This window comes from Strongylocentrotus purpuratus, unplaced genomic scaffold, assembly GCF_000002235.5.
Source record: "Strongylocentrotus purpuratus isolate Spur 01 unplaced genomic scaffold, Spur_5.0 spur5_scaffold_17, whole genome shotgun sequence".
NCBI lineage: Eukaryota > Metazoa > Echinodermata > Echinoidea > Camarodonta > Strongylocentrotidae > Strongylocentrotus > Strongylocentrotus purpuratus.
The window spans coordinates 18,643,060-18,660,997 of NW_022145602.1; the positions used below are offsets into that span (position 1 = coordinate 18,643,060).

The 17,938-nt window shown below is 37.6% G+C and overlaps 1 protein-coding gene across 2 annotated transcripts; it reads left to right on the plus strand.

Moving 5' to 3' along the window:
- Positions 1-429: 429 nt before the first annotated feature.
- On the plus strand, positions 430-12,883 carry LOC582330 (tyrosine-protein phosphatase vhp-1). 2 transcript variants are annotated; one of them, XM_011677552.2, is made up of 5 exons: positions 430-934; positions 3,496-3,653; positions 4,782-4,956; positions 7,750-7,873; positions 8,767-12,883. In XM_011677552.2, exons 1-5 carry the CDS (start codon positions 880-882, stop codon positions 10,673-10,675), a joined length of 2,421 nt encoding a protein of 806 aa, XP_011675854.1. In that variant the 5' UTR covers positions 430-879; the 3' UTR covers positions 10,676-12,883. The 2 variants fall into 2 exon arrangements, with proteins under 2 accessions (XP_011675854.1, XP_003725447.1); XM_003725399.3 differs by having other exon boundaries at positions 430-925.
- The last annotated feature ends 5,055 nt before the right edge of the window (positions 12,884-17,938 follow it).

Here is a 17,938-nt window from a genome sequence, read left to right on the forward strand (position 1 = left end):
CTACTGTATTATGAGCGTTGATGAGCGCCTGAGGGGTATGCATCTCTAAAGACCTGGTATCCATCTCCCATCTTCGGGATCAATTAATGGATGTCATATCTTTCAATAACAAACCCTTTTAACAACAAACTATACTGGAATATACCACAGTGATATATTCCTAGATAGCTCCCTGTGTGTTATTGAATAGATAGTCGGTGCACATACACAAAGAATGGGATACACTGTAACGGTGGGTGAGCAGGCGCTGGTAATGTATTAGTGTAAGGGGAAGTGCCAGATTGGCTCGTAACAGCATGACATCATCACGCTGTGCTGTGATTGGTCAATACCTGGGATGACTCATCCTGGGGTTGTCCTTCCTCTCTCTCTCTCTCTCTCTCTCATTCTCTCTCCGCACAGCTGATTATCTGTGTGTGTATGTGTGTAATGACTGTGTGTTTACAATACACCCTGTGTGTCACTCAAAGGGCAATCTCCATGTAAGGCTGTAGAATACCCTGGCACTGCCAGGATCTCTATAGGTACACTCATTCTCTCTCTCTCATGACTGTACCACTAGCGTCCTTTTCTCTCTCTTCCCTGTTTCGCCTGTATCATACACCTCCAGCTCAATAGAAAGAGAGTGTCCCCACCAATTTGCTAGGCATTCATTGTTGACGAGAGCTCCGCTACTAAGGAGACACAAGTTGCTCGATCACGGTAGAGAGAGGACTTATATTGACTCCCGCTCCACGCAGACGAACAGTATCATTGGAATCATACATGGTTCGCCGTTGCCTTGAGTACGTTGAGAGATAGTTTGGCATTTTGGAGCGCAACTTTTTTCCTCAGCCCAATGTTACTGGATTTTTAGTTGTGGATTTAAATAAACCAACCATGGTTATCCAAGTCGAGAGGAATGTGAAAACGGTCGCCGCTGGCGGTAAGGATCGTACGTCTATATTTCATATACTTAAAACTTATTCATAAGGCTATACAGAATTGTTCATATTCAACTAAGAAGCAGATTGTTAATTTGTTTGTGTGTTTCTTCTGTGGAAAAATGTCATTGCAATTTGTAGTAATATTGTATATTACCAGTATTATATGATATCTACAAGAAGAACAACATTTATTTAGGTCTTCATGTACAGGTGTACTGTGCATGTACCTAATCTTTAAGATGTTATACATGCATTGAAAAAATTGTAAACGATAATTTCACTTTTTTGTGTTTAAGTCTTAAGAGGATATTCCACTGGTGTAAGTCCTTAAGGGGAGAATTTCCCACTTTTTTTTATTATGAAAGACATAACAGCTGTACTGGTTAAATGTGCAATCATGTGAGCATATTGGTGAGGTTAATATGCAAACATAGAGTTGGGTTAGTATTGTGTATAATGTAACTCTTACTTTCCATTCTAAGATAAATTATATTTGTCAGATACTAACTATAAATTTGGCAACCATAAAGCTAATGAAACACATTGATATACTGCTTTGCCAAAACCTGAAATAAAAATCACTATTATTGCCATCTAAATATATGGCATCGTAAAAAGTTTTATCATCAAGTTTCATCAGTCTAAAACCTTGGATTTTTGTTGATGCACAATGATTGTGATGTAGATTATAATTATTTTTAGGCAGGATTTTAAGAAGTTTTGTATTATCCTAATTGATCTGTACATCATACTTTATTCAACTTATTATGTGTAAAGGCTGTATGTGTATGCTTTAGAGAACAGTAGGCATTTTTTGTTCTCACTGAAATATTGGAATTTGCAAATTTGTAAATTTTTATATGACATTTTATGCATTACTCACAAGCTGTCTCTGTAGTTTGTTTGTACGTGATGTGCAAGATGGGTTCATAAATATATTGCTAATGTGCAAGTTTCTGATGGTGAAGTTGAACTTCTCATAAATTCTAAACTTAACAAAGTTAGTCTTTGAGGGAAAACTGTAAATTCAGCTTTTTCTCTGATGTATTAAATCGGCAAGCGCATGACGTTTATTAAACCAGCAAAAGGATTACGTCATCCCTACCTTATAAAGGGTTTTTTCACTCTCTCTCCAGCGCAATGTATGATGTAGTAACCCTTAAGTACTTGGTTTTCCTGTGGGCCGAGGTGAACGCAAATCGACGTATTTCCTTTTTATAGCATGGATGGAGTGAACTGGTGTAAACCAGATGATAATAGTAGTGAGAGTGAAGTAGAATAGACACATTACCTCAAGGAGATTGCAATCATTTATCTCTACCGAACCATTGTGTCCCTTTGACCTTTGTTTCTTGTTCTGTTTCTCCATCTCTAGCTCAATCTGTCTTTCTTTTCTCTATTCAAGTCTCTCTCACTCATTGTTTACGTCTCTGTACATGCTTCTCTTCATAGTTGATCCTTTCTTTCTCAATATCTTTTGCACATGGCCTTCAGCATTAAATATGTAGACTTTTAAAAAAGTTTTTATATTATAGGCATACATGGTCATTCTGTGTGATCATAAATGAGTCTGTACATGTAGTAACACAGTGTATGTCTCTTTTTCTCAGCTTTTCAATGTTCAGTGTATAGTGTATCTCTGTATATGTCATGTCTCTCTCATTCTCTCTCTCTCTCTCTCTCTCTCTTTTTCTCTTAATCTCTGTCTTTCTTTTTTTTTCTCTCTCTCTCTCTCTCTCTCTATCTATCTATCTATCTCCCTCTATGATCGGCCTGTACGTGTGTGTCTAGGGAAAGCAATGGAGAAAGTGAGCTTATAGACCTCACATGGTTTTCCTCCCAAATATGGTCATGTAAACGTCCATTGTAGAGTTCCTACTATTGCCGTTGTTGACTTTGGTTACAATTTGGGATAGTCCGATGGGTCGATGAGTATGATCTTACTATGTACGTTGTTCCGCAGTATGGGACAGATATTGTTGCAGTGCTTTCAAGCATAGCATGAAAAACTGGATCATGACGTTGGAACAAGTGATATGACGTCTTTGTATACATTTGACAAATTGAATAAATATTTGTTGATAAAGTTCAAAGATTAGTCATAAGTTTGTTTTATTACTGGCAAATATAAATCTACATGTGTTTGAAGTAGGACTTTGTAGAGTATTATCAGTTCTGAAATCAGATATAAAGTTTAAATACTAAATCTATTTCAAAATAGATTTAATTCATTCTGTATTGGTACAAAGAATGAAGAAAATGAAGATTTGAAACATACTTTACTTTTCTTCTTTCTTGCCGAAAAAGTGGTAAAGTTTATTGTAAAAATAATCATGAGTTACTGCTGCTGGCTTCAACATTCGAATGTATTAGTTAATACAAATTTACTCAAGATAACATACGACATGTAAATATGTGCATGTACATGTAAATATACTTACTGTATATTATATTTGTGATGAAAATCATTATTATTATGGAGTAACATTGTACCTATTTCATCTTACACAGAACAGGATTCAAGATATGATGAATTTCATAATAAACTTTTGTTCTTCTTCCTTTATAGGTGGCTACACATCATTCCAGTCTTGTTTCCCGTACCTCTGTGAGTCGCAGAACCGCCCCCCTTGCCCCGCCCGTGCCCCCCTCTCACAGCCTTGTCTACCGGTTACCAACACGGGCCCCACCCGTGTGCTTGGATTCTTATACCTGGGATCGCAGCAGGTAAATAGTGACTGAAAATAGTTTTAATCCATGGAATTACAGAAAAACAGTGAGGACTTCGGCTAGAGTCAAGAGAAAATATTGTGTTAAATACCCAAACCAAATAGTACACTTAAATGTCTGCTTTCTAACTGATTAATAAAAGTGCACACGTATCAAGTAAATTGTTCACTTTGTTGTGAATAGTAATTGTTTGGTATGAGAGTCTTTGCAGTACTATTGTTATTTCAACCCCTCCCCCCCCCCCCCCAACAAAAAAAAAGTAATAATAGTTTGGTCATGAAAATATATAATGTATTCTGTTTCTTGAGTGGAGCAAAGCCACTCAAATGCTAAACATCTTGTAGATTACAAATATATACTGAAGTTATTTTTCTTTCAATCATTTCTGTATTTTAGGGAGTTCTGGTTTTTGTACATTTCAGCTGTTACATGTATCACAAATTGTGATAACACAAACCTACATGTAGGTACCTGCATGTAGATACTGTTGAGTAATCTTGGCATTGTATATATATATACATGTGTGTAGGTCTGCCTGCACAAGGAGATAACCCCTTGCTGACTGACTGACTGCAGGCAGGGCTATTCTTTGAGAGAGCCTATTTGATCAGGATATGACAAGTTTGCACTCCTGCTCTCTATCTCTCTCTCACACTCTGACTCATCCCTATTGCCTTGATTCAAGGCTCTCTCACATATGGAGTGCAAGTACTATCGGACCCGATTGATACAGTCTAGAAACTGGTGTTTTAGAGAGTTAATTACATTCTTCTGATGTTGGATATCTATATTTATAAGCTCCTTTCTTTTGTGATAGGTGTGCAGGTGAAATATTTGTACCTGCGTATGATCGAGTCCATACCAATAGGAATTTCATTTCATTAGCCATGACATTATAAATTGCTAAAATTCATTATACTGTACTTAATGCAAGAACTAGAAGTAGACTACCATTGATTTGATTATGGACCTTTCTTCATACAAGGCCTATGTTGTTTAGTGCTGTTGTTTATTTGGAAACATCAAATTTGTTAATAAAACCATGAATACTTAAATGTATTTTGCAGCTTCTGATCATAAGATGATTAACTCTATTTGTTGTGTTATTTTTGTTTTGTCTCGCAGGATGTAATGTCAGAGGAGTGCCTAAAGAATTATGGGATCAATTATGTCCTCAACGTCAGCAGGTCATGCCCTATCCCAGAATTCCTTCCCCAGACCCACTTCCATCGGATACCGGTACGAGATAACCATGGCGAGAAGATCCTCCCATGGTTCGATGAGGCGCTTGAGTTCATTGGTGAGTGTCAGTAGCGAAAAATGTACTAAACTAACCCCTCCCCTTTTTTCTTTTTTCTTTAAAGATGAAAGAAACATATTTTCACATCTTTGAAATAGTCATATAAAATAACTTATCTTCTGAAAATGTCCAAGACATCCTTGTACAACAAAAAAGACATTAATATGTAGGCCAACATAAGCACAATTACTTTTATATTGGTAGTATTCATGTACAGAAAACTGCACAGACTTGTATAGACATTTCAAGTCTGTACATGTTCTGACACTAGATGGCAGCATTGCAATTCTCACCATTGCTTTCTGAGCAAGGCACTGTGGAATGAAGGCTCAATCCCAACTTTGCCTTTCCCTATGGATTTGCACAGGCAATCTGAAGACTAGCTTAAGAAGATGGTCCTGTTTTCGTTCATTCTTTATTCATTTCTTTCTTTCTTCATTCATTTCTTTCTTTCTTCCTTCATATATTTCTCTCTTTCATCTTTATCCTCTCCTTTTAAACATATTTTGTATTGATCTCTCTTCATTCTTCTTTTCTTTTCCCTCATTTTTGTCCTCCTCTATGTTTCTTCTCAGGGTGGGGGTAGACCAATCAGGGATCAATAGCCTGATAATTATCTTCTTTTTTTGTTCTATGGAATAACTCTTTGATTCCAAACCAAAAAAAATGATTCTAAATTAAAAAGAATTGATGAAAAAAATGCTACAAATCATGAACAAATTTCTAAATGAACTTCGTCAATCTTCATCAGTAGAACTATGAGAGATGCCTGGCCCCAAGCACCAAAACGGGATAATTTGGACCAAATTTGTGAAATTATTAAACCCTCATTGACCTGTAGCTATTGCCAGTGCCTTGTAAATTACCTCGTTACAAGCGGTCAGCTCTTACTCACATTCATGATTTCCTCTCGTGTTCTGACTAAGCGATATTCCCAAGTCTTATAATCTGATTTTGTTTGGTTTCTTTTTTGGAGTATGGCTTTTTCTTGGTGTGTCACTGGTGCCTGTACCATGAATCAGAGTCAAATTTGAGTGGTCACTTCCTCATAACCCCCCCCCCCCCCCCATTAGTTATAAATCAGTTACATGAAATAGATACCATATATATATATCTCCTGCTACATGTATGTAACAAGTTAAAGCTACGGTCACAAAGGTTCGTACGAACGATGCTTTCGTATGAATCTCCCCGTTTTTCCATTGTCTGAAAATCGTTCGTACGGCGTTCGTAGCAGTTCGTAATGGCATTTGTGACCGAGGCTTTAGGGAATGAAAGAGTTGCCATTTTTACATATCTAGAATGCATAGTTGCCTTGTGCAACTGTATGCAAACTTTCATAATTATACACACTATGTGATGAAATACATAATACAGTGAAGCTGAGCCGAAATAAGAATCACTAATAGCAAGAGACTAAATACATCCAGACTTCAGTCAGCCATTTTAGCTTATAATTGGCATAGTGTAGTGGCCTACCTTTAAACCCCTCTCATGAAAGTGGTTGACATATGAAGCTTGCCTCTAGTCGTAATTAAATTGTATTTTGATCATCGCGAACTGATCATTACCGAGCAGCCTATTTTGCATTGTCATGTCTGTTACCAAGCGCATCATAATTTGAGTGCTGAAAATAAACCGCCCAGCCGCGCTGCATTGAAAGGGGAAAGACAGAAATACACTTCAGTTTTCACCCGTGATGGTGACGATGAAGATTATGTTGTATGTAGAACAGGTAGCCCGGAAGCCAGACGAGAAGAGTATTAGAGCCTTTGGTAGTTTAATATAATCTGAACTGATACAAGCTTATTTAAAGCTCTATTTATAATCTGGGAGACCCTACTACTCATGCTCATCATGTAGAGAGATAATATCAACCTTTTGCACTATGATGACATTTCTGTGATAAACTGGGAGCCAAGGTTTTCATAAAGCTCTTTCTCTTTCACTTTCAACACTCTCTTCAATATTCTAACACCTCCAAAGAGTATTTGACATCTTTCCTCTGTTTCAATGTTTACTCATTTTAAGAAACATATAATTATAAAGGGATAAGAACTCATATTTGAGCATGTAGGAAAACTATATCTTAATTACAAGATGAAGGGTGAGAGCAGATCTCTGATACTTTGGAAATAATTAGACCTTCACTTGCTTAATGATCAAACGAATATCCATTGTATTGACTCAGTCTGTACATGCACTTCAATCCATATTAAATATGCTGTGAGTCAATGTAGCATGAGGCTCCTCCCAGCCAGCCAGCCAGCCATCCCTTGGTCGTGACTCGGAGTCTCTTTCTAAGCCAGGATCAAATTAGAACAATCTCTCTTTTTCATGACACGGAAATAGAAATGTATAGTCATAATTTTTCATCAAACATCTGGCCACACCTGTCTGTGAAAATTTGATTTGGATATATTCATCATTTCTTATGAGTAAGACAATGGCCGTGATGAACGAATCATCTCATTTGCATAGAATTACCTCTTATCATGGACACCTGCAAGAGGAAATGATGATCTAGTCTTTGTACCAGGCACTTGGAGATTTTAGATGGCATCATGATGATGCATATTTGCGTTGACCCTGCTTGTTTGAAGATTATCAAAACCACAATAAAAGTAAACAGAACATATCCCACGATATGTTTCAAATGACACACAAGCAACAAGTTTAAAAATATATTTATTATCAACCATTCTATTCTAACAGTCATTTTCTGATTTGATATCCTATAATTGTATTATTAATCATTTCTTTTCATTCCTATTTTGTTTTTTGTTCTTTCAGACAAGGTTCGGTCAGCGAATGGAAGCGTCATCGTTCACTGTCTGGCAGGGATCTCACGATCTCCAACCGTTGCCATTGCCTTTATCATGCGATACCTCAATATGAATGTTGACGAGGCTTACAAGTAAGTAAACACGTCCACTACTGAATGCTCACTTTCACATAGGCTTTACACAGGAACCAGCCAGTTCAAAGTGCAATGGGTAAAATGAATTGCCTGACATAGCAGCTGTACTGTTGAAAGCCGGATGGGCATCAACTCTTTATAGGCTGGTGGTCTTTATATACAGGTTCCTTTAGTACAGGTTTCAATGAGAACCGATTTTCAGGGGAAATATAAATGTGGTCTTTATGGACAGGTGGTCTTTCTATACAGGTGGTTGGTACAGCAGGTTTGACTGTACATATAGTCTTGACCTGTAGTTATGATTGATCATCTTGTAATGAAGGTCATTGGTAAAGTGGAAGACGAAGTAAAGCTTGTGATGCATATAGATGCAGCTCAGAGGTTAGGAAGAATGTATTTTTAGTGGATGAGTCAGTGAGGTCAGATTGATGGCCCCGGTATTGGACTCAAGGAGGAAATTGGTTTGGGATACGAGGCTACATGTAGGTCTGGTAAAGACACAGGTCCTGCCAGAATGCAAGGCTGACCCTGATAGATTCTCAGTGATAATGTACAGCAATCAGCCTTCTTGCCTTGCATGGACCCACCCATACATATTCATGCTGTCCTTCAAAATCTTTATCACAATATTTGTTATTCACTGACGTTTGCATTCAGGAAATGATTATGTATAATGGGCAAAACTTAAAAAGAAGAAGACATGAATAACTGCAGCATTTTGATAATTTTTTCAGGATGATTATACAGGGTGTAGTGTGTATTTTGTAGATATATCTAGCCATTCTTCGTATTAGATTAATTCATTTTCACTCAAAATTTCTCTCATGATATAAAGTGATGGATTGGGCAAGTTTGATAATCTGATTTTCTACTTTTTTTTAAATTTTCAGATATGTCAAAGAGAAGAGGGCAACCATTTCTCCAAACTTCAACTTCCTCGGCCAGCTCTTGGAGTATGAGAAGATCATCCGAACAAGGCAAGGCCTACCTTCGACCCTTCAACCCTCTGGACCTCCAAAGGAGGACGTTGAACCTTCAGAGATGAAGGAAAAAGAGGAAGGTGCTTGTGCCAGTGAGCATTCTAGTATGCTGACCTCTCCAAAGGCAGAATCGTCAAAGGTTACATACCCAAGGAAGGGGCTAGAAGAATCGATGCTCCCAATGAGGCCCAATATCAGGAAACTCAGTTTGGAAAACCTCTCGTTGCCATTGAAGTGCTCCTACATGCCGGGCAAGGCAAGCCCCAGGCTGAGCAGGACTTTACCCCGCGTCACTTTCGCTGATGCTCCCACCACACCTACCTCAGAAAACAAGTCGATCAAACGCTCGCTCAGCCGTGACGCCCTTACAGAAGTGGGAACACAGACGCTTGTAACAGAGAAACGCTCTACAAGCCACCTTACACTAGACCTGATGAGTGCCCCGAGCAGGACATTACAAAGACCAACAGGTCTTGATGTTAAGAAGACCGTTCTCTTGCTCAATTCGCCAGGAGATTCAAAGAAGTCCCGATCCCTTTGCAATAGCCCCTCCGGCCTCCTTGAACAACTCGCCTGGGGTACGAGCCACCTCAGTGTACATTCGCCAGAAGTTCGCAATAATAACCCTTTTGTGGAGGCATGCGCAAAGTTCCAGGCCCAGCAAACGGGCTTGAGCACTGGCATCCAGAGGTCGCACCCAGAGAATTCTAAGAGTAAGGTGGAGAGAAAGAAGCTGAAATTAGAAGGACTTATCTCAAACTCTGAAACCATCTGCGCAGAGGTACAAGCTGCAGAGAACTTGATCCCTGCTGCTTCGGGATCATCGGTCCTCACTGCTCCTGCTTCACCTTCAACCAGCAGAAGCCAGAGGCACAAACACAGCGAGACATCCGTAGGGTTTCAGTTTGGACGTTCACGAATAAATCACCCCGACCCTGCTTCAAGCAACACAAGGGTCGCAAACTCCTCAGCAACACAGGACCAACAAAAACCAAGTGCGCTAAAGAAACCAACTTTTGGACCTCAGAACTCTCCACCCCCTATCCAATCCTCAGCAGCCGTCGTAGGCGGAAATGTTTCAAACCCCTTCTTCTCCCGTCAAAGTAGTGGACAATCAGTGACTAGTGACCTTAGTCTTAGCAGCACAGCTTCCCCAGCTTTAGATCCTAGTGGTAGTTCATGGATGCATGGTTCAGTTAGCTCTGGGATCTCTCCAGACATCAACCTAAGCTCAGCTGCTAGTAGTGCATGCAGCAGTGCTAACCTTAAACCAGACTCTAGTCAGAAATCCAAGGGTTTAACTGACATGGAAACCCCTCAGGTACTCCCATCAGGCTGGAATCCCTTCTCATTCCCTCAGGCTAAAGCAGACGATAGTCCTACTAGCCGCGGTGACAGCGAGGTCTGGCAAAAGCGAAAGGAGTCTGGGAATAGCGTTGAGGAATCCAGTCAATCTCAGAAAATCCATCAGTCACCCACAACAGCCATGGATCGGGTCGCGACGTACATAACCAAATGTAACTTTGGGTCCCCAGACGTTAGCGACTCTGACTCCTCTGAACCTACACACCCCCATAAGAAAAAGTGCAATAATAAGAAACGCCCCAAACTACACCCCAGCATCCGCAGCCAATCCTGTGAGGAGATTGGCTCGTGCTCTCGAGAAGTGGTCACTTCAGAGATCGTAGTCAGTGCACGGCGGGAGATCCTTGAGTACGGTCGGTCAGCACTAGACCAGGACGAGGAGGACTTTGACACAAGGTCACTCAGCAGTCAGAGGTCACTTAGTAGTAGTTGTGAGATGATCGAGGTTTCATGACAGTCAGTGAGAGAGACTCTGGTACCTTGTACATTGTGTGTTATATCTTGAGTTGTTCAAACATTCAAAGTTACTCTTCAGGCTGCAAACCACAAATATGTCTACACATAAACAGGAGAATCATAAAAACAAGGGGAGATAGACATGCAAGTTTGAAGCTAATCTGTTATTAAGTGAATGTGGGTAATAGTTTTGTTTTAGTTGGTGATTCTAATTCGGTGTGGGTTCCTTAGATTTTCGACAATAGCACAATTCTAGACATATTTGATAATTTTTTTTTTAATGACAACTAAAAATGTGAAAAAAAGTTTGTGACCATGGTATTTAAGGTATTAACCAAATGACAAGAGTAATTCCTGTCTTTTTATTTATTTCAGTCTTGGTTTTTCTGTAACAGGTATGGACGTAGTATTTGATGAATAGATGTGTAACATGAACTTATTGGTGATGTGTTAACTCTTAGCTTTCTGGAGTGGGCCGATGGCCTGTAGTAGAGCGTGTCTTTGGTAGACATAGGGTTAAACTGTAATTTTGTGAGGTCTGGTGTAATACATCTAATGTCATATATAAACGTAAGATTGAATTAGAGAGCGAAGTTCTCCTGGAGAGAGTATCATGCTCTTTATTCTTTGAGAAATCTATATATTATATAACTACCCATGTGCTGTGTGCAATCATTACATTTTTCTTGTGGTAACTTAAACAGATCAAACTTATACTTGTAGCCACAACTTATTTTGTCACAATATTCAAAAATATATATATTCTATATTCATAACTATTCATTACATATTTTCAAGTATTTTTGTTGTTTTTGAATGGCCAAGTCGTGAACGAGTGATGATGAAACCGTATTTAGCTAAAGCAAAGAAAAAGTTGTTGTTTTTTAACTTGTTATTGTTTGTTGCATTTCAATTTTTGGATATGTTCGGGACAGATCTTTGTCTCTGACTTAAATCCTCATCAAGTTTTGTGTTTCTGTTTTTCATGTTTAGTTTATATAGCACAGTGGATAGTGAACCTTGTGGTTTGTTAGCACAGTACAAAAGAACAGAAAGTGGTTTGGTTGACAATCTTTGTTTTCATTTGTTTTTGATCGTTTGATGTATAACGTAGCTCAAAAATATGGTCTATTTCTCACGCAGATAAAAGTGAGGCATTCGCTATATGTTCAGTGGAACAAGTTTGATATCTTTTTTTCCTTAGTCCCATCTGACAGCTTTGCCACAAAATCTGGAAAAATCCATGACAAAATCAAAGTCTCAGGTCCACCACCAACCAAGCTGATCTTTAGTGCCTTTTTCCACTTTCATAAAAAGAGTTGTGAAAGAATTACAACAAACTGGCTTCAGCTAATTTCCGTTCTTATTCAAAGGAACTAATTTCAATGCTCTTGTGATTTTTCGACACCTTTATTTTCTCCTTCTAACTCGGAACATTCTGAGAAATAATTTCATTTTTAGTCTGCTGGCACTCAAAATAATTATGAGTGAACTCTTTTGGAGAAAGTTATGTGACTGAAGTCACACAATTAAGTCCACAATTTAGTGACATATCAGCCATGTGGACCATTTGAAGTTCAGGGCAGCATTTTCTTAATTTGTAGGACCAAGTAGTCTCCTTTTTTCTTTCTCTTTTGAAAGTAAGAAAAAGACAAACTTACGAGGCAGAAGTCTACATATCTTTACCTGGTTTGGTTCTTTGGAGGAAAAAAATCCCTAAAGTGGAAGAAAAAGAAAACCTCAGAATGAAGGGAAAAAACTTCAAAATGAATACAGGCTAACTAGTAGTAACGTTGATTGTGCATATGATGATCAAAAGTCTTGTTCTACATTCATAAGAATAAAATACACACATAGTGATAAGAAAACAATGCATGCTGAATTTACAAAACCTTTAAAAAAAGGGAAATAAACTGGGGGAAAAGTCTTCCCCAAATTGCTGTATACATTCGTAAAATCAAATTAGAGGCCCATTTTCTTGACTCTATTTGGTTTATTCGCTATTTAATTTTTGGTACTGTCTTTTTTGAGAAATCTATTTAAATTTCATAATGCTTGTGGACTCTGTAGTATATATACATCTGTTCTGCCAAAATAATGCAAACTATAGCTTTGTCTTTTTGTATGCATGTCTTAAATGTTTCAATATGAGAATTTTTTGATATGAAAAAGAGAATATTAAACACAGTGATGGTGATATATATTACATTATGTTTCGTTGAGTGAATTCTCGCTGTCCTTTTAAGTTTGGTATGCTTTGAAGAAATGAGTGTTTTTTCTACACTTTTTAAGTGAGTGTCTCTGTGTATGTCGTTGTGTACCTCATCCTCATTTCCTTTCTGTATCTCAGTATTTTTCAGCTCTTTCGTTCCTCCTTTCTTTCTCTCTTATCTTCCTTTTCTTCTCTCTTCTGTTCTCTCTAGCTGAGTGTGTATTTCTTGCCTTCTCTCTCCCTCTCTCTATCTATCTGTAACCTTTGTCACTCACATAATTCCCTGTTCTATTTTCTCTTTCCTCCTTATTTGTTACTGACACTCAAGTTATTATAACTATTTTGTGCTAAATGACCCCCCCCCCCCTCCGAAAAAGGGATAAGAAATTAGCATGCCATGGTGTGAATTTGTGAATTTTATTCTTTATTTATTTATCTACGTGTTGCCATGGTATTCAATGAAAACCCTTATACACTAAAAAGAATAGGTACACAACATTCACACAAGTTCATTAATCAACCCAGTCAGCTTTTTCGTGAGATTTCACTAGAAATCCTCCCTATGATTCCCTGGTTAATAGATTATGAGCCTTCTCCCAAACTCCTGTATTATGAATGGGATATAGAGAAGTAAGTTACTATCCCCAACATCTTATTTCTTGCTAGCCTCATTCAAAACTTAAGACATTATCCATGACATTTCGTTCAGAACCTTTTTTTGTGTGCACAAGTTGACAGAAAATGTGACAGAAAAAGCAACAAAAATACCCAAATTAGAGTAGATCAAACTATCAAAGGAGTGAGCAGATAAATTTGTATAGTTGTATGTATATTTTTACATCAAAGCCACTATTAATTCAAAGTTAATCAACATTGCATAATAATTAGACAATTTTTCAAGTCTGAAGCCAGGCCAAACTTGCAAATGAAATCAAGCTCCAGTGATGACTAAGTACAGTCTCCCGATGCATTTACTAATGCAACTGTCCTGGCAAATTAGGGCCTTGCAACGCCTTCCTCTTAAAGCTCTTAACTTTCATTTAAGGAGCCTACTGCAGGGTCTTAATGAAATCTTAATAAAACCTTCCTCATCGTTTACGATTGACCCATCCCATTTTTAATTTCATCAACAATTTGGAAACAGGGTTGACCTGGAAAGGTCGCCAGAGACTGTACAGGAACATTACCATCAAGGAGCTTTAACCACTCCTTAATACTAGATACATGTGCCTAGTCCTCTCTTTGCAAGTATACTGAGGTTAATTATTTCTTTGCCATGGTTATGTTGAGAGCCAAAAAGGTTTTAAGGTACCAGTATATCATTTAGCAAAGAGATAATGCCTTTCTGCCTCCCAAGGGAAGTTATAGAGTGCATGATATTTATTCGACCCCTAGCTGTCCCACAGGAGTTTGATGGTCTCCATATTAAACCCTATGGGAAGTCAGTAAACAATGTTTTAAATCCTCAGGCATTTAAAATGTTATATATAATTTTGACAAGAACCTTAATGAAATAATAACAATAAGAATACGTCCATCTCCCTCTCATCAATCCATCTTTCTGTCAATGAATTCCTCTCATGCTAAGTCTGTTTTCCTCCTTGTTTCTCTCTCTCTCCCTCCCCCTCCTCTTTCTCTCTCTCTGTCACTCTTTCTCTCCCTCTCTTTCTCCTGTCTTTCTGTTTTCCTCTCTTGTTTTCTTTATCATCCTCCTGCATTCTCGATATCTTCCTTAATTCTTTTCCCTTGGCCCATTTGATTCTTTAGTGTAGATGTGATCTGTCTGTATACATGTACACATTATTTGAGTATAGGTATACCTCTCACATATATGTACACTGTCTCTCTATCCTGTCTCTTCCTGTTGGTTATTACTATATTTGTTGCGAATGTGTTTGTTTGTTTGTGAATGTAGTTTGACAATGCTGCACTTGTTCAACGCCTTGAACACTGGTAATGATGATATATATATACTACACAGTCTCCAAGCTAAATAGACTTCAAACAGAAACAAAACGTGAATACAAACATAACTTACACTTAAAACGATCAAGATATTATTTCATATTTTTGAGCAAAATGCAAATACAAAGATGGCATAAAATGATTGTGTTTTTCTTCTTTCACATGCTGTCCGTACAAACAAGTACTGTGGATTATAACAGTTTGTGTCCTGCGTGCTATCAGAGTTTAGGGATAAATTCAAATGGGAAGAAAAACTGTAAATGCTGTTTCGAGCTAATGAGAACAGACAGAAAAAGGAAGTGTTCTAGGCCACCAGTCAGCCAAGTTCCTCCGCGGAAGACAAGTAAAAAAAGTTGTAAGATGAATCATTCTCTTTCCCTCTCAGACCTCGATCTTAAACCCTTTCTTGCTCTGTGCCCCCCCCCCCTCATTTTCTTTTCTTCCTCCTCTTCTTACTTTCTGCTCCCCTGACACCCCTCCTCCCCCTCCCGGTCATCCCCTGTCCCCCCCCCCCCTTTCTGGAGAAGACTGGTAGAAGCCCACCCCCCCCCCCTCAGCCTTTGGGTTAGATAAGTAGGTGTTCGGATATTCAGTGATGACAACATTTTGATTGAAATCATGAGCTGCCCATCCCCCCCCCCCCCCAAAGAAAGAGTTCCACCCACATTTTGAATCCGGACGTATTACCCCCTAATCTGAAAATCTTCAAGACCTTACTGTTACGTGTTTTCCCTTCCAATACTGTGTAAAGATAAGGTTCCATCTCTCACCCTCCTCCCCATTTCCATGTTTATATTTGGTACCATGGCAACACACCACTTCTAGACAACGTTCCCAGATGAACCAAAAGGTCTTCATACCTCAAAAGTGATTTAACAAACCCCATGGTAAACAAGTTGGTTATGTTTAATTACAATTAAAAAGGTAATACATGGGGGTTTTAAAATCAATCAATGTTTCTGTGGTACAAATTCTTTGTTCGTTGTCTCTCTCTCTCTCTCCATAGTTATAATTCATATCTCTACTAATTTAAACTTGTCTATATCTCTTTCTCTGTGTGCCTCCCCCCCCCCCCCCCACCCAACAAAATGCACTTTTTCTTGATCCCTATGAACTTCATGTCTCCCTATACCGATCACTTCCCACTCCCCCCCCCCCCATCTCCTCCACCCTCTATGCCACAAATATGTTATGTAACATCAATAGTACACTGGACAGATGTGATTGAATTAATTACTATGCTATCACTTGAAAACCCATTGTTTTAGTTAAACCATGAGGTGGATATCTCTTTATAATAATTTTCCACTCGTGTTAAGTTCTAAGTGTTTGTTCAAATCATGATGATATCAAGACAATAATTATAAGCATAATTGTTTTTTGATACTCAGGTATTACTATAAACATGTATTTGGTACTTTGGTATATATCATTTTTTCTCTGTGGTTACATTGTGTTTGTTTTATGATATAAATGTATAGACAAGAAATGTACTCATGTCATAAATGATAATTTGTTGATGCTTTTGTCACAATTTATATTTCTTTAAGCACTCAGGCTATTTTGAATATTAAAAATTGTTTTTGAATGGATGTCAAAGTGATGCACTTGTAGTGGATTTTCACCATAGCATGATCACAGAAACTTTCAAAAAATCAACCTCGGGCAATTTCACTAGCATTGCACATAACAATGACACAAACATGATTTCTATGGAATATATAGTAGGGTATTGAAAATGTCCATGACTTGATTTCTTGAAAGCTTTTGTGATCGTGTCACAAGGAAATCTATTGAATTAGGAATTATTGACAGTAGTACTAAAAGTATATGAAAATGATATGTTTTGTTTGATTGAAATATATGAATATATGAAGTGAAATGATATGTCAAGAAAACTGTTTTGAATTGATAATGCTTGGCTGACAAGAAGATTAGATGTTTGTGTACTATAAAGGTCAGACAACCAAATAGTTGAATGGAGAGGAAATACTATGAATTATTTGAAAAAGAGAACATACATGACTTGTATTATGTTAACAAAATACAAATCTAGTTTGTGATGTTTGAAATTGAGAGTAGAGAAAGGGGGAGATAATAGATAATAGAGAGAGAGAGAGAGTGTGAGAGAGAGAGAGAGGGAGAGAAGAAAGAGCAAGAAATTAATAGTTGATTGGTAGAATTGCTCATGATATATTTGCATTCCATTAAGTAGTAAGTGCAGAGATAAGTAACAAGCACATATGTGATATTGATTAATCATTGTGATATGATAAACTGTGAGAACTTACATTTTGGAGTTGTTTTATTTTCTTGTTAATTGAATAGTTGATCTCAGTAGTTTTATGTAATACAAATTTATTGCATTGGTTTAAAAATTGATACATGTGATTGCAAAAATGTGTTTTAACTTTCAATATTTTCCTTGGTTTTGTCATTATTCAGAAACTTTAAGTGTTGCAAGGTATGCATTTGTGTATTAGGTTTAATTTTGTTAACTGTTTAATCTTAATTTTCTATGAATGAGCAAAGTTTGGTATAGCACTGATGCAAATAGTTGAAAGTATATAAAGATATTGAGTCGGTGGTGAGCGTTCAGTGTGACTTGCGAAAAAGGAGGGTTGGAGCACTGAAGAAAAAGTTTTTCACTAAAAAAATATAAAATAGTATTGAGCCAGTACCTATAGAAAACTAGAGCTATGCAGAATAGGAACTTTCATGATATTAAATAAATTACAGGAAAATAAAAGTATTAACAGAAAAATTAGATGCCTTGTGAATGTTGATTGGTGTGAGAATATAACGAAAATAAAAAAGAATGATGATAGAATATATTTCATTAGTGGAAACATATTGTGTACAGTGCATTTATATTGATGAGTATATCATATTTGTGAAGCGGGATTTTTGAACGAGTATCAGCATTATCACTAGAAAAAAGTGACATATTGACAGAATTTATGCATTTATACTATGCCATGATCGGGTGTTAAAAGTAAAGTGGGTTTCTTCAGGTGCAGTGTAAGTGTTAGGTCCAGTTCTGATGAAGTAATGCAAAGTCCTAGTGTAAAGGGTTTGTGCATA

What these genes read in the sequence shown, in the direction of transcription:
- LOC582330 (XM_011677552.2), top strand. Translation starts at nt 880, where the DNA reads ATGGTTATCCAAGTCGAGAGGAATGTGAAAACGGTCGCCGCTGGCGGT. An exon ending in CGCCGCTGGCGGTAAGGATC is followed by an intron (nt 935 to 3,495) that starts GTACGTCTATAT and finishes CTTCCTTTATAG; the next exon opens with GTGGCTACACATCATTCCAG. An exon ending in TATACCTGGGATCGCAGCAG is followed by an intron (nt 3,654 to 4,781) that starts GTAAATAGTGAC and finishes TTTGTCTCGCAG; the next exon opens with GATGTAATGTCAGAGGAGTG.